The sequence below is a fragment of the Falco biarmicus genome, chromosome Z (genome assembly GCF_023638135.1).
Source record: "Falco biarmicus isolate bFalBia1 chromosome Z, bFalBia1.pri, whole genome shotgun sequence".
Classification (NCBI taxonomy): domain Eukaryota; kingdom Metazoa; phylum Chordata; class Aves; order Falconiformes; family Falconidae; genus Falco; species Falco biarmicus.
The window spans coordinates 24,507,862-24,532,291 of record NC_079311.1 but is presented as its reverse complement, the minus strand read 5'-3'; the positions used below and the strand labels follow the sequence as shown (position 1 = coordinate 24,532,291).

The window sequence follows — 24,430 nt, the reverse complement described above, 5'->3', positions numbered from 1 at the left end:
TGCAGAAATCTGTCTATAAATGACTCAGGAACAGAAACAACAACCAAATTAGTTAGCTAGTTAGACCACTGCATATAATAAGGCCTGTTCTAATGAACATATAACTCGTTTTGAACATGGACATAAAATGTGTTATTGCAAATGACCAGTGTTGTGCAAACTATATGTGCCTCTGGACCCATGCTTCACCCTTCAGTGATGCCACCAAGTTAATGTAGGTGAACAAAAGAACCCATTCACAAAGGCTTTTGTGTCTTTGGGGAGTATTACCTGCATCTGGTCAGCTTTACCATTGAAATCATATGTTAAAGTATGCAGAGCCTGTTAGTCAGCTATGTCAGCATGTGATTTACTGTGCTGAAGTCTATACAATCCCACAAATCATCTGTCCACCTGGTGATTTGATTGCAAATGTGCTGTGCTTTCTGAGAAACAGAAGTGTTGCTTCTTTGATGGAACAATTTACATTTAACAGATTAAAAGTACCGTCATATGCAGATAGTGCATTCACTCATTTTTAAAAAGCATATGCTTGTACAAGCTCAGCTAATCTGTATTTGCAGCCGACAGGTTTGCATGTACAAGCAGACCTTTAGGCACCTAACAAGACAAATGCAGGTGCGTTGATGTAACTTGCAGTAGTTCCATGCAAGTGTGTTCAGTCTAAAGAATATGCATCAACTGAAAGATTACAGCCGCAAATTGAAGTGTGGACATGTACACAGAAAACAATTGCTCTGATAAGGAGTAGTCTGCTTTCTTTGCATTAATAATACAAGTTTACTTATGGAGGCTCAAAATAAAAAGTCTCAGTGTCCTACTCTCATGGTTTAACCCCAGCCAGCAGCTCAGCCCCACGCAGCTGCTCGCTCACTCTCACTCCAGTGGGATGGGGGAGAACATTGGAAGGGTAAAAGTGAGGAAAGTCGTGGGTTGAGGTAATGACAGTTTAATAGGTAAAGCAAAAGCCGCGCACGCAAGCAAAGCAGAACAAGGAATTCATTCACCGCTTCCCATGGGCAGGCAGGTGCTCAGCCATCCCCAGGGAAGCCGGGCTCCATCATGTGTAATGGTTACTCGGGAAGACAAACACCATCACTCTGCATGTCCCTCCTTTCCTTCTTCTTCCCCCAGCTTTATCTGCTGAGCATGACACCATATGGTATGGAATGTCCCTCTTGTCACCTGGGGTCAGCTGTCCCAGCTGTGCCGCCTCCCAATTTCTTGTGCCCCCAGCCCTCTCGCTGGTGGGGTGGGGTGAGGGGCAGAAAAGGCCTTGGGGCTGTGTAAGCGCTGCTCAGCAATAATGAAAATATCCCTGAATTATCAACACCGTTTTCAGCACAAATCCAAAATACAGCACATACCAGCTGCTATGAATAAAATCCACTCTATCCCAGTCAAAACCAGCACACCTATCAAGTTAAAGCTCCCTGCTGAGTTTATGGAAGATACTGCAGGGCTGTGCAATTACTGGTGTGCCTCATTGTATTGTTTGATGTGTTCTGTAAGGACCTCATGTTCAGCTTGAATGGAGAGAGCCAGAATAGTCTGCCAAGATGAAAATAGAAAAAAAAAAATTATTTTGAACCTTTTCTTTTTTTTTTTGTTAAGGTAATATTATTCTATTAGGAGTACAAAGGTTGCTCCCATATAAAGAGAGAGTTGCTGACCTTGCTGAGAAGGTCAAGCAACGCCCCAGCAAGAACAGCCCCTAAAACATAAGAATTCCTTACTTTTATTTCCATTTAAAAAAAAAAAGTTAATGCAAAGAATCAAATCACCTGAAGCAGGTGTTAAATAAATGCCCTACTTGGAACAAAGAAGTATCCATTCAGAAGGGTCAGCTTTTTTTAATTTTTTTACCCACTATCCACGGCCATGCTGCTTATCGAGTTACACCAGAGTAACTCAGAGAGATAGGCTGAGCCACATAAGAAGTACCTATTTTAATTTGTTCTGGGATTTTTCTGTCATACCACTTTTTGTTTCCCTCAAGATTATTTATCACTTATGGTGAAGATTGACATCCATATCTTGCATTGATACATAGACTAGCTGATACATGTTATTTCCATGGTACAACCCACCTTTATACAGATGAAAAAGCATATTTAGAAGTCTTCTTCAGTGTTTTAATCTTGAAGTCTTGACTGAAAGACTTTCATAGAAGATACTCGATGTATGAACTGGGCAGAAACTGCAATTACTGTTACCCAGGACATTCTGAAATTAAAAAGCAAAACCCAAAACTGTATAGAAAATATGGACTTTGAATCTTCTTCTTGTGAAGATTAGTTTAAATTCAACCTTTAAATTCCAGCTCATTTCTTGAAACCTTTCAAGAGACCCTGGGTAGACCAGCAGCCCTGTATGTAGGTGTGACAGCTGGGAACAGACCTTTTAGACTATGATGGGACTGGCAGCTCTGCTTGTGGGTAGCCTGTATCTGTATAGGTTTTAATATTTCATCTTAATTGTGAGAAGACATAATAATGGCAAAGTTATAAGTGGTAATTAATGATTGACTCCATAAAATACAGAAAGGTTTAGGCTGCTGAGCAGTTATTTAAGCTGAGAAGAACATAAAAATTGTTTCTTGGAAGCACTTCTAATGGAGTGTGGTGGCAAGCCAATAACGATTTGCAGCATGCTTCTTTTACAGTGAAGAAAAATACATGCTCAGAGCCTGACCTGCTGGTTCAATAAAGCATTCATTGCTCAAATTAGAGACGTTCATGTGAGTCAATAAATGGGATATTAAACATGGAGCTGTGCAGAGCTGGGGTGAACAGCCTCCCAGAGGTAGGCAGTGCTGTGAAGCTGCTGGAGAGCCACTTGCATTGGCTGCTTCACACCTCTTGCCTGGGCACAGCGTTGTCACCCAACCTGCCTGGTGCTCATATCTGGCCAGATCGGCGCCTCCACGTCCACAGCACCCTGGGGAAAGAGAGCAACAGAGGATAGACTTGCAGGATGAGAAATGTGCTCTGCTGCTTGCTCTCTACTAAGTTTGAGGGGTATGTACATATGTTGGCCGCCTGTTTTCAGGGTGGCGTGACATATCACAAGGCAGCAACTAGATTAATCTGTTCGCAGTGACAGTCCATTTTATCCTGTTTTGTCTCAGGGTTTGTAGCATCACTCCACCTCACCATCTCAGGGCATGGAAATGTGGAAGAATCTCAGCTTTCATTAAGGATTTTTCCAGCCCTTTCCCTTGTCAAATAGCCTGAAATTTATAGATCAGAAGTAGACTGATTATAGACCTAGCGCTACTTTGCTACATGACCAGTATGACATTTCAAAGACGTGGTGTTTGCAGACACATATCTAGAAAATGAATGCCTAATTCTACAGAAGTGAAATAACTGGAGAGACAAAATACTAGGAATAATGCAGAAATAGTTACCTTTTTTAATGTAAATGCTTTAATACAAACTAAGGGGGTGGGTAATTTCATTCACCCACACTTGCAAATGCTGTCCTAACTTCCTGCACCTTGGCTGTGTGAAATACTCTGTTAATGCTATTCATCCTATGCCTATCTGTCTGTAAACAGGACATACGATTGCAGTTTGGAGTGCACGCAGCATGCTACCATTTGTCTAGTGAACTTAGGTAATATAGCAAAGCTGTGTGTCCAGCAGCAGTATAGACAGACATTTCAGTTCAGCACACTGGGTTCTGGGAATTGTTGGACTTCCTCTTGCTCCCAAGTTCAGGTCGCCGTATCTTTGCTGCCACAGGTACTTTATCTAGTTAGATTAAAGCCAGCATGCAGATGCTTACCTGTACTCCAGTCACAGTCCTTGCTTACTGAAGCATACTGTGGAGATCTGCAAGCCACAGCACGTGGCAAGGCTGTGTTGCACCTACAGGCATCTCTTGTGGATTTGCTGTGTTTTAGTGCTTCACATCAGTTTTTCCACATATAAGCCACGGAAGTATGTAAGTGTGAGTTTTAATAATTGCCAGCCATCTAGCAGCTTTGTTTGAATTTTGCCTATGGGTGGTGAAATCTTCATGCCTAGTGTCAGTGGTGAAGAAGTGATAATTTTCAGGATTACATGGCAAATAACTTCTCAGTTTTCACGGATGTACCGCAACAGAATGCTGCTTCAAAGGCCTGTCACAGCAAATGTCTCTTGATTGCTTGCAGTTCAAAGTTTGCAAACAGAAAATACAGCTTGGTAAAATCATACCAATGTTAAAATCACCCAACTAGTCATTTGCACAACCTGGTGCAGAATTAGTGTAAGTTTTTCACACAAAGTAGTCTTTTAAATAGAAATAAAATTACCTAATGAAATGTTTGACCAAAAGCATAATATAGTCTAGTTAGCATAGATTAAAAGCAAAAAATAAGGAAACTTGTAGAAGGATAATCGCTACACTAGTGGAACTGGGAAACATCTGAAAGTTAACATTTGATTGTTTTTCCTCTTCACAAACAGGCTGTTTCTGATGACATTATCTTTGACTGTGATTTACTCACAAAGGTCTTACTGACATTCCTGTGAGTAATGTTAATTTAAGGAAAGTTTAGATAAATTGTTACATATTGTACTGCATGTTTAAATTGCATCCAAAGAGAAGACAACAAAAATAAACAAATTTTCAGCCTCATTTTGGTCAGTTATTACATGTACACAAATCAGACCACTATATTTGATCTAGCCAAACATACTTAATTTGACCAAACATTTGTGGTAATAGGATATTTTGGTTAAGTTATCCAAGTTTTAAAACTTGTTACCCTAGCAACATACAGTATAGAGTGAAATGCCAGACTATCATCGTATCAGATAATTTGCCAGGAGTATAGGTAGTTGAATTGCTGAAATTCCTGCCCAAACTAAAAATAGGCCATGTTTGGCTGTGATATAAGTAAGTATAATTTGTTGAAAGGAGACGAAACAAGGTAAGTGTTGATATAGCTCTACACCTAGTGTAGGAGAAGGTAAGAAAAAAAAAAAAGTGGTGAAACAGGCCACTGTTTATGTAATAAACAGTAATAAAATGCCACAACTACATATGCCGCTGCTTTCGCTTTGGAACAACTCATATCATTTATGCATGCACACTTCTGTTGTAAAATCTGTCCCAATAGCCATTGTCCAGGATGCTTATACATATGTAATTCTTCTAAGTTTCTCTGTGGCCTATTTGCCATTGCAACATAGCAACTTGAATTTTGAGGTACCTTTTCCACATACCACTACCTGAGGAAGTGTTATGAAAGTCTACTGTTTTGTGTCAGGTCAGGACCTGGATCACAGAGGGACTCGCCTGTGGTTGCTGAGTGGATGTCTAGGGAAGCAAGGTCCTGAAACTGAGTCTCAGTTCACTTTTTCACTTAATTTGTTGCCATCTGCAAGAGGAGAGGAGGCCTCTGTAGTTTGTCAGTTGTAACTACTCACTGCCTAAAGGAAGCATCTTTAGGGTTCAGACAGCCTCATCCATGCCTGTTGCCAGGCATGCATGATGCACAAACATTTTCAAAACTGCAGAAAACGAATGGTAGATTGTTCAGTTTGTAGTGCTGCTTTTGAGTAAGGTAAATTTCTCAGTCTAAACAGCTCTCATGAGTAAATGACTGTCAGTGCAATATTGTACATTAACCTTTCTGATCCTGTCTGAGGTGCAAGCGTATAAAGACAGACCAGATGTGTATAATTCTCTGAATCATCAAGAGCCCTTTGCTAGCAGGCAGTGAGCTTTGGAGCCCCTGGCTGTGTGTTTGCACTCACAAAAGCAACCCAGATTTGAGTAAAGGTGCTGTTGCCAAGGGGGTATTGAAACCAAGTATGACCCAGGCTGGTGCTCACAGCATTTTACGAAAACTGAACAGGAAACCATTCTTCAAACCTGCTGCTTAGTATTTATGTAGCAGGCAAGAGCAAATGAACACTTCCATTTGGAGTAGAAAGCAATAAAGTTTATAAAGCCCGTGATGGTCACAGAGCTTAAATAGTCCCATGTTTGACCCCAGAGCAGGCATTTACCTGTGAAGATTTAGTTACTGATCAAGTTCTTTATCTTTGGTTAGATGTTCAGGTAATGGAATAATTCATTCCTCTGTGATTTTTGCTTTCTGATGCTTCTTGCATGCACTGATCAGTCCAAAGTTGTTGTTTTTAATTTGAATTTGCTTTCTGGCAGAGCCACTAGAAGAGGTTAAGTGTCAATGAGTTTCAAGAAATCCCTAAGGGCTCTAGCTGTGCGCTCATTTACACCACTGTCAAAGCATTGGCATTACTAACCTGGAATTATTCCTGATTGACACAAGGGGAGAATCAAATTCTGCCTCTCCTGTAGTTCTGAATGTGACTGATTCATGAAATTTGTTGTTGCTGGAATAAATAAAATACTAAGAAGCACTTCTCTTCTTCCAGGTAATAAAAAAAGGGGTCATTTTTTTAAGCATGTGCCCTGCTTTCTGAGAATTTGAAGGTAGTTTTATGTCCATTTTGAAGGTTTATGTGTAATGACTGTTCATTTCCCATATGATGTAAAAGACAAAAACAAACCCAAAACATGTGTTTGATGAAAAGACCCCACCAAAAAAGCCCACACCCCACCCCAGCCCCCGCAATGTTCTGCTTGATGTCATCTGTGTCATTGGTTTGAGAACAGGTAATGACTTAACTTGCTAACTCTCATACATTTCATAACCCCTGAGATGAAGAGTACTGTAGAATATGTTTATCATTGTCATCAGTATAGGATTTCTCTAGGGTTTGTGAGAATATTTGCAGACCAGATTGTTTCCTCATAAATGTATTCATTACCTTTAGCAAGGTAAAAGGACGCACACATTGCTTATGAGCATTTTCCTTTCTTTCTTGCTTAAGCGTTTATGTTCCAGGAGAGCTGCAGTTGTCTTTTCTGAATGAAATACTCCCTAGATCTGCATTTCTTGTGAGAAATGACTGATGTCCCCACAGGACATAAGTTGTTAAAGACTGCAGTCTGAGAAGGGAAGGAAAGTTGAAGAGCTCATCCTCTCAGAGGTTTAACCAAACAGAAAGTCTTTTGCATTAATAGACCATTCCTTTAGACGTATGTGAAGCAAGTTAAACCTTATACTCTGTCTGTGGCTGGGGGTGTTTGACCTTTGCATCACTTTTTTGTTCTAAGCAATATGTTGCACTGCCTAGATGTGCACATCCTATGTGCAGAAACCTTTTCCCAGTGCAGCTGCTGAAGAGTGTGTCAAAAGGAAGCTATCCTGGCATAAATGGAACCAACATAAGTAGTGATAGACAAAAGCAGAACTTTAGTAAATACAGGAATTTTAGCACCTTTTTCAGATATTTTCTTTCCTATATTCTGCTTCTTGTATGACTTACATGTACATTGGTAATAATTTTGCTAGATGCAGGTGGTTTTCTTTTATAGTATCTGTCTCGTGTTAAAAGAAAATTACTCCTTACAGTATATTTGACTTATGTGTCTTGCATCAGCTTATTCACCTAAGAGACCTAGAAATGCTGTTCATATATATTTTTCTGTGATGCAGCTAGAAGTTTCTATGGTGAACACAGAAGTAAATTTTTCACTTTTTCCCTCCCCACTTTTTTACCAGGTAGACAAGAAAATTGTCCGCACAGAAATCGGAGTTCTTCTTCGCCTTTCACATCCAAACATTGTAAGTTTAGCCTTGTTGTTGCACTCCATGTTTGTTTCTTTGTGTTGGTTTTTTTTTTTTAATTCTTTCCATTCCTGAGAGATGACTGCTATGGTTCATTTACAGAGACTTGGGAGTGTCCTGAACTAAAGCTTTGGGTTCTCCTTATGAGCACATTAGCAGCTCATTATTGAAGACTGTTGAATTATACTTACACTTTAAAATAAATTATTGATGTTCTGACAGAGTTGAGTGATAAACTATGCAAAAGAAGTTATGTAAATAAAGGAGGGAGTTGGTGTCCTCAGAGCGTGGGGGAGGTCTTACATTCAGTTACTCTGAAAGATTGGCAGACAAGTGTTGACAAGCACTAATGAAAGCAGCTTCTTAAGCTCCTGTGTTACATAGAGGTTGCTGAGGTATAAGGAGTATGAAAAAAAATGCAAAGGAGGTAAAGAAGAAAAAAAGGAGGGTAGGACAGAACAGGCACAGTAAGTTGCTCAACTGCATGGTAAATGATGCTGCAACTTTAGTTGGTACCATTCTCTGTTTTATTGACTGGGTGTGGTCTGTTTCCTGCTGTTGACACTGTGATATGCTCAGCCAGAAGACAAGTAAGCAAAATTAATCCTTTTTCTTATCTTTTGCCAGATAAAGCTGAAGGAGATATTTGAGACCCCTACAGAAATCAGTCTTGTTCTGGAATTGGTCACAGGTGGAGAACTATTTGACAGGTAACTTACCTGTATGCACCTCCTTGGTACCTTCCCCAAGGATGTTACAGTCCAGATCTCTTCTCTGCACAAAATCACTGTGCTATTAATTACTAGAAATGTTTCATCAGCATATGGTTAATTCACATGAGTAAATATCGGCAGGAATTGGCTTAAAAATTAGTTTGGAAATGTGATTATCAGGAGGTTTTTTTTGAAAGGATACATGAGTTGAAAATGAAGGAAATTGTCAATAAATGCTAAAGAGCACACACTACTGAAAGCAGGTGCTCAGCAGGTGCATAGAATCAGAGTGTGCTAGAGGAGATAAAAAAGGCATGAAAAATTGGCAAAGTGGCGTTGACAGGTCATCATAAAATATGGTAGGTGGCAACTGGCCTGCCAGGAGGGTAGTGTTAAGTTAGATAAAAATTCGGTAAGCAGAGTAACAAGAACACAATTCTCCTTTGTATTCAATGTATTTATAAACCCTCTGGTTTTGTTACAAACTATTGATTTCTGAAGGTGTGGCTCATAATGCTCATACTGCTTGTGGTACAGGTGCATACGCATAAAATTAAATGATTCTGTAATACTGTTGCAGTGATATTTTACTGGTAGGGATTTGTTTTTCAGAGCAAGAGAAGATATGAAAAGTATTTGATACTGCCTTGAGTAAATCAATTCATTCACTGGTGTTGAGGATTTCCAACTCGTAATGACAGGTTATTTGATCTTCCTTCTTCTGTAATTAAAGTTTAGTATTTTAGAGGGCTGTTATACAAATACACATCAAAGACTCAGTCTGAAAGTATCTTTGACTTGAGAAAACAAAAATATACCTTTTTTGGTACCATGCTCATAGCTACAACCTTAAGATGAACTATTTCTGAACAATGAGAACAAAAGCAACTCCTCCTGTAATGTCGTTTGTTTGGCAGAAGATGTTGCATACTCTCTCAATACTCAGCCAAAGCAATCAGGAGAAACGTGCTGAAAGTTAAACAACCAGTGAGCACCCAGTCCTGAGCTACAGAGGACCTAAAGAGCAAGATGGTTTACCTTTTACATAGCCCTTTGCATATCCACGTCGTTTCAGACTGGCTGGTTTTCAGGAAGGCTGGACACACTACAGGAGTCTTTGATGAAGAGAGTTTGCGAAATGATAACACAAATAGGCCAGCGAAATTGTTTGTTCCTGAGCAGCAACCATCTGTGTGGTAGAAGAATGGAAGATAAAAGACTCCATGGGATCCAGGTTGGGGAATTGCATTATTTGATAGAACTACGATTTAATATTGCAACATTTTCAACATTCTGTAGTCTGTACTCAGCAGTGATTATAGTATTGGAGCTCCCAGACTGATCTTTCCCCAAAATTATATGCTTAATGCAGTAGTTTGGCTAGGTAGAGCTGTCTGGCATTGCCTGAAAAGAAGCAAAGCCTAGTCACTTACTAGGGTTATGATGCTCCTTGTGATGAGCATCTAACGAGTGCTAATACTGTGGAGGTCTTCTGAACTCTGCATCCTCCTTTTTCCCATATACAACAGAGCTAGAAACTTTAGCAATAGAGTCTTCTCTGATCTGTGATTTGGAAAAAAACCTAACAAACTAAAAACATGAAAAGCTATTTTCAGCTGTTAAGCTAACAATAGGAGTATTATTTCACTTTTCAACCTTAAACCAAAAATAATTTAATAGAAACATGCAACCAAGATGTTTTGTGCTAGTCACTCCAATTAAGCATTAGCTGTCCCTGTCTGCTCTTTCTGCTAGGCTGAAGGATTAACACTTGCATTGTGGTGTATGATGGCTGCTTTCTGAGTGTGAGTGAGGGTACATTTAGCTTTTTGCCCTAGGACAGACTTCCCCTCTCATGCCTAATCCTTTTGATCCATACATCTTTTTATCATGCATGAAGGAAATCTCCTAACTTACAGAGAGGCCTTGTGCACTTTTCCCTCTGTGCTCGCATGACTCCTATCCCAGGAGAAAGCAAAATGACCTTGGAAAATCTGCTGGGCAGTGGGGTTGTGTCAGATGTGGAGGAAAAGCTGTGACCCTGTCTTGAGATCCAGCCTATCGTTGCCCTCGAGAGAAGACCCTTACAGAGAGTGTGTGGGTAAGCAGGACCCTGACGCGGCCAGGGACCACCCCAAGGGTTTGGAGGACCTTATGTGCTTGTTTGTAAACTACCATCCTTACACAGGCAGCACATCAGGTTTTGTTCTCTGGAGGAGTTACTCTTATGCATCTTTCAAATTAGCTGTCAGCAAATGATGTGACTAGATCTGGTACACAAACACATCTGCTCTCCTCACTGTAAACATCTTCACTGCTGTTACTGCTACGGCTATTTCTGGCAATATGCTTGTACTCTTTACATCAACTGTTTTATTGCTCAGATGTCCATTCTTCTTCTGAATAGTATTTGAGCTGCAGATGAGTAAGTTCTTTCACGCACACATTCCCCTTATCATGATGACAATTTTATAAATACCCAAGATCCGATTAGTTTTCTAGAATCCTATTAGCATTGTCGATGTGCTGCTGGTTTCACGCCGCTCTAACATAAAAGTTCTGGGCAATAAAATTACTCACTTCCTTCACCATATTTAATATTTCTGTCAAATCATCCATGTTATTGCTAAACTGAGCTTTCGTTATGAGAATTTTTCAGTTGTGTTACCTAAAAGGAGATAAATTTTTAAAAAAGTATCAACTACACATCTGAATTAATACAGTTGAAATCAGTTTGGTTTTGGTTGTATTTTTAAAGAGAAATTTGGTTGTTATTTTGAAGAGAAATCTCTTTCCCAGACTTCATAAATCACATTGTAGATCATACCCTGACACACAATATTCCACAATCCTAGACACAACAAATATAACTCTAAACTAAATTGGAGAAGTTTCTGTAAATTACAGTATTTATTGCTGGTTTGCGTGATGGTTTTTGCCAACCCAGCAAGTGAGCAGTGACAATGAGCTTTTGAAATAAGGCAGGCAAATGGACGAACTGACTAAGACAGAGAGAAAACTGTGGTGGGTCTAAATTAATTATTATTCTTGGTCTTTCCAGATGCTCTGTCTCCAGCCCAGTGCTGGCACATATGACTGACATTTGCTTGGCCCTCCTTTTTCATTCCTGCACGTTTCAAACAGACTTGCATGGTTGAAGTGCATTTAAACCAACAGCATTTTGACAGAGTCCTGGGGGATAACCCTCTGGATGGCTCTGAGTGTCCCAGCAGCAGAGTGCTCAGCAGCACACAGACATGTTTCTCACGCTGCCACAATACGGAGGCCAGGCTGCGATCACACTGGTCCTCACTGGGCAGGAGCCAGGTGAAAAACAAAAAGGCAAAATTAGCACAGCTGTTCAAATACATGGCAGAGTGATAACTCTAACATTTGAACCACCTTTAAAGGACTGTGTTTCCACTGCAATTGTGGATAGGAAGTTTCAGAACTGGGAGCAAAGTGGCAGGCAAAAGTCAATTTTCATCCATCTCTCATCTTCCTTCTCACTTCATCTTCTTTTGAAGAGTGTTGCAGAGCCCTAGTTTGAACCGTAGGCACATCTTTTACATGAGAAGTTTGAGTGGTGGAAAGACATAATGAAATTTGGTTTTATTAGGTTTTTGAATGACATCATATTGTGCATACAGAATAAAGTAATAAACCTTATGGGGATATTTTGAAAGGCAGATTTATAACCAGAAAGCTTCTCTCCGTTTCAGCTCTTCTCCATTTAACAGGAGAAACTTAGAGGTTCATGGAATTAATCCTCTAGGTGCTTTCAGATAGATGGGACTTAAATTTGAGCTCAAATAAATGGAAACAAACATTTTAATATGAACTGAAGATCACAGTGGAAGAAAGAGTTTAAATGCAGTGACTATAAGGGAATGTAGAATGAATTGATACCACCAAAATTGATGTAGTTTTCCTGGAAAAGATACTCGTCTCATCTATGCAGGCAAATTTTGTCAAAGTAATTGCTTTTTTAACACATTTTTATTAATAGTGAACCTTAGATTGTTCAAAGATTTGATTAGGTAAGTAGTCAGTGGCCCAATTTTTTTTGTGTTAACCCCTTTGACTATTAACTCTTCAATTTTCTTTATAGTTGTTGCCCTTTGCTATAATGATGATTCTTCTTAAGTTTTGTTCAGTTATATTTTCCTCTTGCCTCTTCGTTTTCCCCTGTGTACCTTCATCATACCTTACTTAAATATAATTTCTTGGTACTCTGACTTTCTTTTCTAGTGTGTGGTGTCTTTCATCAGATCCTTGCTCATTTTGTTGATCTGGCTTTGCTTCTAACAACCAATTATTGTTACAGTCAGTAATAGGCCTTGCAGCACAGAGAAGTCTGATATATGTCTTTTATGGGCTACCTTTTTGGAAGTTGGTCTTTTCCCTTCAGATTTTATTCATATCTATTGTGTTCCAGCTGAATCAATAATACATCACTTTTCCAAATAGTATGTTCAGCAAAAACCATCAACTCTGCTTTAACTTCATTTTAGTCAGAATGCCTGCAGATTGCTAAAAATAGTTTTTCTTAGGCCCTTTCTTCAAATGATAATGTCACTCTGCACATTTTCCTTGTCTGTACTTCGGCATCTTGACCATAAACTCTTCTGTTTCTTCCTTCATCTTTTTATTAAGTGCACCAAACATTATCTAAAAATACCACTTACAGCTGACAGTCTCTTGACAGGCTTCTATTTCAGATTTCATCTGATTTCTTCTGAAATATATATTCAAGCTGATACTATCTTCTTTTATGGAGCATATATTAACAAAATTACTAATTACTTCTTCTAAAGAACTCGCCTTTTTAAGAGATATATGAATGATTACCTCTTATGTACAAAATTTCCTGAAGCTTTCCCAGGCTTCAAGCACACCTTGTTGTTTCTGCTTATGGAAGTTTTAGAATTGCTAAGGAACATCAAAAAGAGTCAAGGAGTTAATCAGTCACTAAAGTGGGGGTCTTTTATAAACTATGGGCAGAATAACATGCTTTATTTGTTCCTGAGCTCTGTCCTCATGATGTGGTGGCAGTCTGTCTTCCGGAGAGGGATCAGAGCAGTTGTCTGGACCTAAGTTACAGTCCCCTCACTCAGCACTGGCCAAAAAAAAAGAAAAAAACTCGGACTTAACTACACTGACTGTGCTCTATTCTCTGAAATCAGAAGACAACACACAACTTAGCTCTGGTAAAAGTGTTGCTTGAAGTCATAATAGCTCACTTAGTGTCTCTTGATTTCAGCTGCAGTAATGATAAAACCCAGTATTTTTAGAATAAAGAAGTGTGTGTTAATGGTAATTTGTAACCTTTCCAATGTAATTTGGTGTTTCCTTCTTGTACAGAGTTGTAATAATGCCTTTACACTTCTTTGTGGTCAGCACCTTATTTTCTGTCACTGGACAGAATTACTCTTAAGTAAGTCAGTATCTACCGACCACAATATTTTCTTGAAGGTGAGAGATACAAATGATTTTTTGTAAATGTTTGTGCATAGGATACTACTTACGATCTGGTCAATATATGCACTTAGAGTCAGGTGAAACACCAAGTGCCCAGAGGGAACATGTTTGCAGATTTATAAATGGCTAAATGACTCAAGCAATGGTGATGGTGCAATTATAATACTGGCTGGCTTCCTGCCACTCTCTAAATGTGAACTGATGTGATATTAAAGCTCATCTCATTCTTAATTCTACTGTGGAAGGCTTTTCACTTAAAACATTCTCATTTAGAATGTCCTTCTGCCTTTCGTTGTTATTGCTGGAGATAATTTTGCAGGAATTGTTAGCATGGGTATGTCCTAGTTGGGACCAGCCTGTATGTTGCTAGCCCACTCTGGGAACTGGGCAAGCCCTTGCAGGTAGGATGCATCAGTGCCTCTGAAGCTCTTTATTTTGTTAGGTGCCATTAATACTGAGACTTCTTGTGATTAGAGCATCTCTGACACACGTATTCTCCATTTTCTGCCATAGCCTCACCACTATCATATAGACATACGTGGTTTGGATGCCAGACAAACTAGGAGAGACACACCTGTAAAATTAAATAGGAAGCTGATCAAGCCTTAGCTGATTTCCTCAACTATTAACAAATTTAGCTTTCATACTTCTTTGAAATTTAGAGATGTTTTAACAGCTCTGTGGAGGTGACAAGTTGAGGTATATATACTTGCAGCCTATATATATCTGTAGCCTACATACATGTATGCAGGAAGTCTTTGACTGACCAAAGATGTAATGGTGTGTCTTCTATGCCTTGATTCAACATCTTTCCTGAAATTATAAAATCACTTGGGATGTGAGTGCTTTGTACAATCTGTTGTACGACAAGAGTATAAAGGGAAGCCAAAATGTTTTAGGAAGTACAGTTATCCTAAATATTCAGAGCACCAAAATGCTTGTCCAAAATCATAATTAAGTTGATTTTTTTTATGAAAGCCTGAAAAGTAAATCCTTTTCAGGTAATGTACTTCTTAGTTCAAAGTTGAACTTTAGCTGCTGGAGTCAGGAATGTGTCACACATCCATGCACTGTAAAGAGATGCCAAGGCCACCAAAGGAGGACTGGAAAGGTGAACCTGATACAAACTTGAACTGAATAATGATAATGTGAATACTCTCGCAAACAGGGATATAGAAGGATATAAGCACAATGTATGTTATGCAAGCAGTGCCCAATTTCAGAGTTTGGTGGCTGTTTGTTTCACTCTTACTGGGAATTAAGCGGTGTGCTGGAGTGACCTCCAGGGCAATGTGTTTAAAATGTAATGGCAGCTACAGCTGTGCTCGTTTGGCATGTAGGGCTGGAGTGGGCACTTTGTTCGCCTGAGCTCAGGAAGTATCCTTCAACCGTCCTTGGGGGCCCAAGGCTTTGGGGTTTGTTTCTTAAACACCTCTGCAATCTGCTTATGTGGGCTATTCCAGTGGCTGTCCAGCCTGGTAATTAGATTTGGCTTCAATATTAGGAAAAACTTTATTATTGCACATTTGGCCAAAATCTGTTTGCCTTGTTCCCAGCAGGTAAAGAAGATGATAACTTCCTTCTCTATAGCAAACTCTCACACAGTGGGGGACTGCAGAAGACTATATATTTGAAGTCTTTCGTCATCAGTTGTGTTTTCTATGTTTCAGTTACTGCCCACTGAATTTCCTTCACTTTCCCACTTCTTTCTTACAACATGGTGCCCTTAACTAGACAAAGAAATCCAATGAAAGCCTCACCAGTTCTTGGCAGGGTGGCTTTATCAGTGCCTTCGGTGCTGCTCTTTCCCCCTCCCTGCTCCTTTGCAAGCTTCCAGTGATTCTTCTCTTTGTCCCCTCCCTGTTTCTCACCAGACAGGAGCTGTGAAATGCTGAAATAATTCAGTTTGTTGCATTGTCTCACACAGTCAGTTACACAGAAACTTCTGCCTGAGAGAGAAGTTTGAGCTGATAGTTCATGAGCACTGTGGTTTCACACCTCTAGAAACAAAGACTATTATTTTTAAAAATGTCTGCTGAAATTAAGCTCCTGAAAGATGAACCTGCCTTTTTGAAAATGGTGGGCACTGAACTGTTCTTACTAATTTCACTGCTACTTTTGTAGGTGTGGCCATTTATTTAATCTTCCCCAGGCTTTTAATGTATAACTTACGAATTTCCTACAAGATTTTTCTAGTTCTGTGGGTGCTATTGAAATGCTCAGTAGGAAGTAGAAAGTTAAAGAGGGGAAAACAAACCCCAGTTTGAGCTACAAGAAATACACAATCTTTCTCTGAATTCTCCTGCATGGCACATTTATCAGAAACTGCCTCTTACCTAACAATGATGGAGGTATGACTGAATGACTGCAATTCTGCATTTCATTTCTAAACAAGGTGTTGAAAAAAACATCTTGTTTGTTTGACTTGGAGCCAGATCCAAACCCAGTTCTGTATTTCCCATTATCCTTCTTCATATCATGAGCTGGCATTAACAGCTACTCTGCACTGAACTATGAAAATGGTTTTAAAATGAGGAAGAATCAGCAAACTGAATCAGACCTACTATTTTTATATTTATTATTCTTCAGTGCTACAGTATCGAAAATCCGTATTTAGAGAGAAACCTTATTTTTAAACTAAACAAATGCATCAAAGAAACAAGGAATTGGAGTCACCTCGGTACAGGTGTGAGCCAATAAATCTGTGAATCATTCATTGAGAAAGTGTTCCTTGTGGGAACCGTTTTGCTGTTGAATAGAGTGATGTCATTTTCTTTTCCTGTTTCTGCTAATTTTCAGTCTCACTTTAGCTTGTAGAAAACTTTGAATTTAATTTTAATGAAATATAAGAATTTACATGAGAATTAACTGAATATGTGCAGAAAAAATCTCCATGACAACCGAAGAATTTTAGATGAATTAACATTTATTGTATAGAACTGAAAATTTTTAAAAAAATTGTTAGCACATACTGGCATTGGAACAGATCTTGTATTTCTGGAAGCCAGTGTGTTGCCTGAGACTGTACTGGGTGTAACAGGATGCAGCCCACAAGTAAGGTGTGGTACAAGAGTTTTGGATAAAAGCCAGCTAGAGGCAGAACGAAAACAACCCTAAAAACAGTGATGTTTTTTTTTGATATTGTGATACTTATAAAGAATGACCTAAAAATCAAATACAGACATAGCATGAAGGAAGAAAGGAAACAATGTTGGGAACCAATAAGAAAATTATTTACTCTTTTGGGTGGCTACGTAGATTTTGCAGACCTTTTGCAAGCTATGTGGTGTGTTTCTAGATTCACCTAATACTGAAATGCAACACTCCACAGTGTGGAGCAATAGTATTTATAGCAGCAATATTAAATGATGGCTAAATATTGCAAATTATAGAGTAACTGTTTAGATTGATTAGCATAAAACTAAGTGCAGTTACCCATCTGAGGTAAGGAAAGCAAGAAACAGACTTTACCTGCTCAGATTTCAGGTAAAGTTAGTGGATGGGTAGGGTGGCCTGTGTGGGACGGAAGCAGGGAAGTAAAGCTAAGAATAGAACTAATCCACTTAAAGTGTGAGGGAGGAAAAAGCAAGTTTGTTAAAGTGGGTAAGATTTCAGATGTTCTTGGTCACAAGGAGTCACGAGAACAACTTGTGTTTAAAATTGAAGGAGCAGTCATTGCTCTAGATTCCTGTGCCCAAGAAAAACAAGAGACTTTGGTTTCAGGGTCAGGGAGCTGGTAACCAGTTGCTTCCTCTTCACTGTTGCTTCTTCCACCCCCTGGCACTCTCGATTACAGGTTTCAGGAGTTATTACAGTGAGGGCTTGGAGTGGCTCTGCAGGCTGTGCCACCCAGGAAAGGACCTGCAACCCTTCCTCGTTCTTACCTCAGAGGTCTCACTGCCAGGGCAACAGCCAGTGCTGACCAAGAACTTCAGGTACTGGCAGTCTTGCATGAAGAGGTGTGTGCCATCAGTGACTCTCCCCATCTAGCATTTTCTGGCATTAGATGGATCCTCTGCTTCTTCAAAGCAGATTGCTGGGTGGGTTTGATTCCCTTTTTACTTTTACAGCTGTGCAAGCACTGTTTCTCTTTCTGGATTTGGAAAATCTGGCCCTCTATTTTGTTACTTACGGAAAAATCAGACCCAAAGCCTAGTCCTTTCCTTCTGTAGTGAAGTGGTCACTTGTTTGTTTTTGTAAATGTATTGTTTTCACTTGTTGCCTAAGGTCTTGTCCTTAATCCCCAGACACATGTATTCCAGTCAACTGTAACATTGTATAGCAATATAATTTTTAATACTGCTCTGAAAATCGATTATAAAAGGACACATTGGGGTTCCCCATCTCTTTCCTTATCGATTTGCAGACCAAATGCATTTAATTTAACAAGACTGCAGTCTTCCTTTTTTTGTTGTTTTGTTTTGTTTTCCCCCTACCAATAATAAAGTTTCTGCAGGGCAAGTGTGGTCACTACCTACCTCCCTTTACTGTGATGCTCTGCTGCTTTCAGTGGCTTCATATAGATGTGGGGAACATAGTACCAAGTCCTAAGAAGTATGTCCTGAAAGGAGTAAAATCCAATGCATAGTCTTCCCAAATGATACTGCAGGTTGCAGAAGTGTGGTGAATGCTGGTATGAATTTATCCATCTGCTGATACTGACTGTGATGAAGATGTGGATAATGGCAACATTGTAAGCAACACAGCAAGCGTTGGGCTTCTGTGGCAGAGAGAGGCTACAATTTGCAAAACTAAGGGATTTATATTGCCAGAAAACCTGTGGCACTCGGAGGGAACAGAAATGCTAGAAAGGCTGGGTGGAAGTTGGCAAGCATTACTGCAAATTATTAAACACTTGAATGCATACATGTGTTTGACAATCATGTGGAAGCTGCCAAATTTCAGCTACCTGCTGTGTATAAGAAAGCGTGCATCACAAACGCATTGTACCATTTCCACAGGCTTGCTGGATGGTGTGATGCTCAGGGTGGTTTTGCTGAGTACTGAATGTTTTATAGCTCTGTTACCTATGACAGCACAAAGCTTTTCCACCCCAAGAGCAGCTGAGAGAGCATTGTCATTGCTTTGGTGGGATGGCCGTGGGCTCTGGGTTGTGGGGCGCGGTGGGATGGGCTCTGCCCAGTGACTGGAGCCCACAGGCAGGCCAGGGTGCATCTCGGCCGTTCCCAGGGGGCATCTCCATCTCCAGTGGCATTGGGAAGAGGAGTGATGAGGGGTCTTTGGGAAATACTTCCCTGCTTCTCTTTAGAGAAGAAGGTGGATTTTCTTCAAATATTTCCACATGTGCTCAGAAGGGCATCAGGTGGTGTTTTAGGAGACGTGTAGCTTGGTGTGCACAACTACATACTCTTGTTAGATGTGTGTCTTGCCATGTACAAGTGCAAACAACTGAATCAGCATATTTCAATAAATCTGTACATGAAAGCAGGAAAAAGTGATTCTACACAAATGTGATTAGAGTATGAATTGTTTATTTAATCAACATCACATTTTTGCTTGCTCTAGAATGTCATCTTCTATTTAAAGCACTGTCTTGAATTTCATAGATGTTTGTGACACCAAATTCAGTGTTTTTCCAAGCTTTTTTTTCTTTGACTTTAAGCATTTCTCTGTCCCTTCTTCCAGATGCCCTGGTGTCTTCCTCACAGTTTTTCTCTACAGCACTCGTTTGGCCTACCTGGCTTTTTTCATTTGCATATCAAAGAAAGTGTTTAATTACTTCCTTATTGTTGTTGTTCCTGTCTTTCTGTTCCCTCATTGAAGGTTTGATCTTTCTTCATCCATGCTTTTCTTAAAGATCAGTCTGTAAAGTACTTATAAATAATTGCTTTTGCTTCAATAATAACAAAATAAGACATTTCTTTGGGTTTCCTTCCATTATGGAAAAAAGGGCAATGAGTCACTGTTAATCTTCAGGCTGAAATGGAAAAATCCTTGTAAAGAAGCTTCATTGGTCTCAGGTAGGAGTGTCATTATAATAAAGCGAACTGGCACACCTACCATTTGTCTTATGTAAACTGTCACAGGGAGGATGCGAAATATAGATATGCAAATGATCCCCCAGCATTATTAGAGGACCTAAACTACAGGATAATCTTCTTTCAGTACTATTCCTTTACTGCCTAATAGCCAGTTTTTAATTTTAAAGCAGAGTGCCCTTAGAAATAATTTTTCATCTTTAGAAAGAAGTACGTCTTTTTTCATTATTGCTGTTACAGAAGATTAGGTTTTCTATTTACTAGATTATTATTAATTAAGAATTAGGTTTGTACTCTCAGTAGGTCTGGACTCTAGAGTTATGAAAAACTAGAAAGTTAACTGCACATGATGTAAGCTGTAATTGACTTGCCAGTGCATGTTATTCACATGTAACATCAGCAGATGAGTCATATGCATTGCACAATAATTCTACAGTTGTTTTTTATTGCTGCTCTGAAATATGGGTCCACACTTCATTATGTTTGTTTCCTGTAAAGTGTAAATCCAGAATGTCTTCATCTTCAGTGTCTGTGTGCTTCTTCTGTTATGTGTTTAATGTAAATAATAAGAGCAGTATCCTGTAGTTGTCTAAGGCAGGGTGGGCTGGTCTTCTCATGCTGTGGTCAAGAGGGCAGTCCTGAGCACCACTTTGACCTCTCTTGTTTCCACCGGTCAAGGAATTGGTGGTTTTCTTTCCTGCATTGGTTGGGCACTGACAGGAAACTAGGAACCTCACCTTTTCTTTGATTTTGTGGAGTGGAAGAAAGTACAAAGTTGTGTGCACTTAAGAGATATCTCACCCCCCCCACTCCACCTAGATATATCTGTTTGAAAAAGAAAGGATAGAACAAATACTGGGTTACCATACTGTAAAATTAGAAATTTGTTGGATGAAGGGAGAAAGGTAAATGGAATTCTAACTGTATTGCCACATTTTTCTTTCATCTTAATCATGTATGCGGGAAAACCCGAGAATTTCAAATCCTGTTGGAACCTGAAAACTTTCTGCCCCACACGTTTCTGAGGTCAGGTGCCCAAGTTCATCCTGCAGCTGTTGGACTCACGCATGTGCACGGTGGTCCGTTCCCAGAGGATGTATGCCTGAGCAATGAGGAATTGAACCCAGCATGGTGCTGGCAGCTCAGCCTGTGTGCAGCACTTCCCCAGCAGCAGCCCCACCATGCCTGTCTTTTTCCTGTGGTTAATTGTGGAATATATTCTAAAATCTGTGGCAGAGGGTCAAACTAGCACAGCAGACTTTTTGGGTTTATTACCTTGTGACCAAATTTGAAGTTATGTTATGATCTCCCATGCCCTGCTACAGATTGTAAGCTTAACAGAACGATTATGTGAATGTCTTTAATACACAGAAATCTGTAAAACAAAGACAGTGTTGTAACATGCCTCTTGTGCCAAGGTTAGAGGAGCAAATTAGCACCCAAAATAACAGCAGGGAACAGGGAAGGTGGGATGAAAGTGAGGTCTGTATTCTCAAAAATGCATCTGGATGCTACAGGTGGGAACCTGCTGACTGATACTAAATACTTTATTTGAATTACAAAGGAGGAGGAAGCCAAACCAGTGTATTTAGGGGAACAGACCCAAGCAAGAGGGCCACTGTGGCTCAGGTCTCACCATGTAATCTACCAGAGAAGGATAATTCAGTCTGAAATAGTGGAGAGGGAATCTTACTTTCAAGCACAATGTAGCATTTTGTTGTGTAATTTACGATTTTTCATAACCTTTTTCCTAAATTTGAGGCCACACACCTAACATAGTGTCTAATTGAGCAAACTTTGCTTTGGTTTACCCTTGTGGTCTAAGTTCAAGTAAAGCTCTCCCTGATAATCTGAATGGATGACCAAAGCAGGGGAAGGTCTGGCAGTACAAAAACACAAAGGAGGTGAACTAGTTTATATGCAAGGGTAGCTGAAGGGCTGCCAGGAAAAAAAACACAACCGCCTTCTAGAAATAAGGCCAAATAATTATGCAGCCAAAAAATCATGGTGAGATAGAAGAACTCCTGCTTGAGAGGGATTGCTTGCTCATACTAGTGCCACATGAATAGACTTAGTTATCTGTGAACATAATGCGTGTTAAGGTAAAGTAATTGCAGCTGGTTAGGAATATCCCTGTATAGACCATTTTCTGCAGTGCCATGCTTGTTACATCTGTTTCTGGTGGGTTATTATCTTGGCATTGTTTCTTATTGCACTTAATCTTCTAATGAGTATGTAAGTAATGCTTTCATAAGTACATTAATCAACATCTTTTGTGTCAACTTTTGTAAAGCTGTAAGGAGTTGCACTGAAGGGATCTCAATATGAGTCTGTTATTTCAGAGAAGTGATAAAAAGATACTGCAAAACAGTGAAAGTGGGGAGAAAGGAGTGTACCCTTCTTGCCACAAGCAGGGTCTGTTTCTGGATCCTGAGGCAGAAAGTCTTTCCAGCAACTTTTGCCTTCAGCCGTTATATGCATCTTGCTCTCCTGCTTCATGGGGATTTTAGGGTGTTGTTTTGTAAAACTGGCTTGTGTGCTTGCAGGAGATCATTTTATAAAATGTCTCAGAGGCACCACAGGCTCTGTTTCTACACATCTGTCTATGTTTTCTTGGGCTTTGAAAAATGAATATGGTAAAAAATCAAAACTTCACGTCAAAGCTCTGACCTTTAAGGTAAGTCTCTGAGGGAAAATTACTGTAGTTCGCAAATACTGCGTGTAGCTAAATACAACAGTAAAAAGACTGTTGGGAGTCTTAAACGGAGCATTAGTGTATGTTATTGATAGATCCTTCTTTTATTAACTTCCCATATGTCATTGTGCAAATCTGTATCTTCTGCTGACCCTGTTTAACCTGTTTAACTGTGCATTTATGTAGTGTTCATTCTGTAATGGCAGTTCTTGGAGAACATGTGATGCAAATCCTGGATCAGCTTCCAGACCCTGTGCCACTGCTGGTGTTCTTCTAAAAGAGCTGCAGTAGCACAGCTGGGCTTTGGGAGTCCAACCCAGAAATTCACATTAAACCTTGCTGCCCTTTCTATGCAGCATAGCATACAAAGTGTTGAAATACACCACTTCAGAACATTACATTAACACAGAAAAGTATTTTCTTTCTTAATGTTTTTATCACGATAAGGCTCCACAGACATAACATCATTAAAGAAGAAAGCTGAAGTTTTGTGTGTTTTTACAAAATTGAATGGTTGTAAAAGCTAAGGGAGACAGAAAACCAGATCTGAAGGATCTTTAGAACTTACAAATATTGCTGAACTCACCATAAGCTGCACATGGTCAGCACATTTGCAAAATCAATCTATTATATGTTGTCTATACAAAATAAACTTAGCATACTGGCTATTTACATTAAGAAGAAAGAAAAAAAGTAGTTTTGGTTTTAATGAAACTGTGTTTGACTACAGAGCCCCCAGTTTTCTACTGATGGGGGAAAAAAGACAACTTTTTTCTTCAGCCCATTATACTTGAGGGATAATTTGAAGCTAGTAAATTTTTACACCAGACCTTTCTCTTGAATAATTCAGATCTGTGTGGGCATAGCATAGTGCTGTTGTTTAGTGACCAGCTAACTGAATAAGAGGAGGCAGGGGGAGGTGGAGGGAAGCTGAAGTTAAATATAAAAGTGAAAAAGCAGTTCCTAAAGGTTACCTAGTTATATCACAGAGTAATTCACATTCCCTGAATTTAGAAAATTCAAAAACTTTTCAACTGAATGTGTAATGTGTATATATTATGAGCTTCTTACCTAGTTGATATCTCCAGTTTTTCATTTAACTGGGAATCAAAGGTAACCTAAACTGCAAAAGGTTGTCTTCTCTTCTTTAGGGGGCACTCCAGAGTCCTGGTCATATTTAAAGTTGATTGTTTTCTAGCTCATTTTTGAAAAGAGTCTTTTGCCTGGTTTGTTTACCTTAATGCATAATGCTGAACACAATTTCTCATGTTGTTTTTTCTGTAGGATTGTGGAAAAGGGTTACTACAGTGAACGAGATGCTGCTGATGCTGTTAAACAAATCCTGGAGGCGGTTGCTGTGAGTATTACCTAGCATCATATGTTCAGCACTTAATCTTTCACCTATAATGGCTCAATAATTACTTATGTGTGAAAGAAGCAGAGTTCATTGGAGGCAGTCCACACAAGTCCCCTCCTGTAATTAATTGTATTGACTTTTTTTTAAGGTAGTGGCACTTTGAAGGGGAATAAGAGACCTTGGATGGCAGTCAGAAATACATTTAATGCTCTAAGACATCTGTTACAGTAAAGTGTACGTTCTGTCCAATCTCAGAAACCTGTGGAGTTCAGCACCGATCATTTTAGCCCCAAAAGTAATTTGAAATAATTGGGACTTGTGTAGTCTCTCATTCTTTTTTTTGTGGAGTATGTCACAGTAATTTATTTGGAACCTTAAACAAAAGAGAGTGCATTACTTTTTCTCTCAACTTAAAAGGATAATAGGTTGGCTGAACATGTTAGCTGGTGTAAAGAGTTACAAGAATTTGAATCAGAGACTCCTGCAGAATATTGCCATGAAAATAGTTACACTTCATTTGCAGTTGTT

General features: G+C 39.4%; 1 protein-coding gene across 1 annotated transcript in view; it reads left to right on the top strand.

Moving 5' to 3' along the window:
• Positions 1-24,430, top strand: part of CAMK4 (calcium/calmodulin dependent protein kinase IV) — a 170,212-nt gene that overhangs the window by 84,868 nt on the left and 60,914 nt on the right. Inside the window, exons 3-5 of the mRNA XM_056324814.1 lie at positions 7,592-7,654; positions 8,285-8,367; positions 23,830-23,902. Of these exons, the coding sequence (XP_056180789.1) occupies positions 7,592-7,654; positions 8,285-8,367; positions 23,830-23,902 (219 nt within the window). The remainder of the gene's footprint in view (positions 1-7,591; positions 7,655-8,284; positions 8,368-23,829; positions 23,903-24,430) is intronic.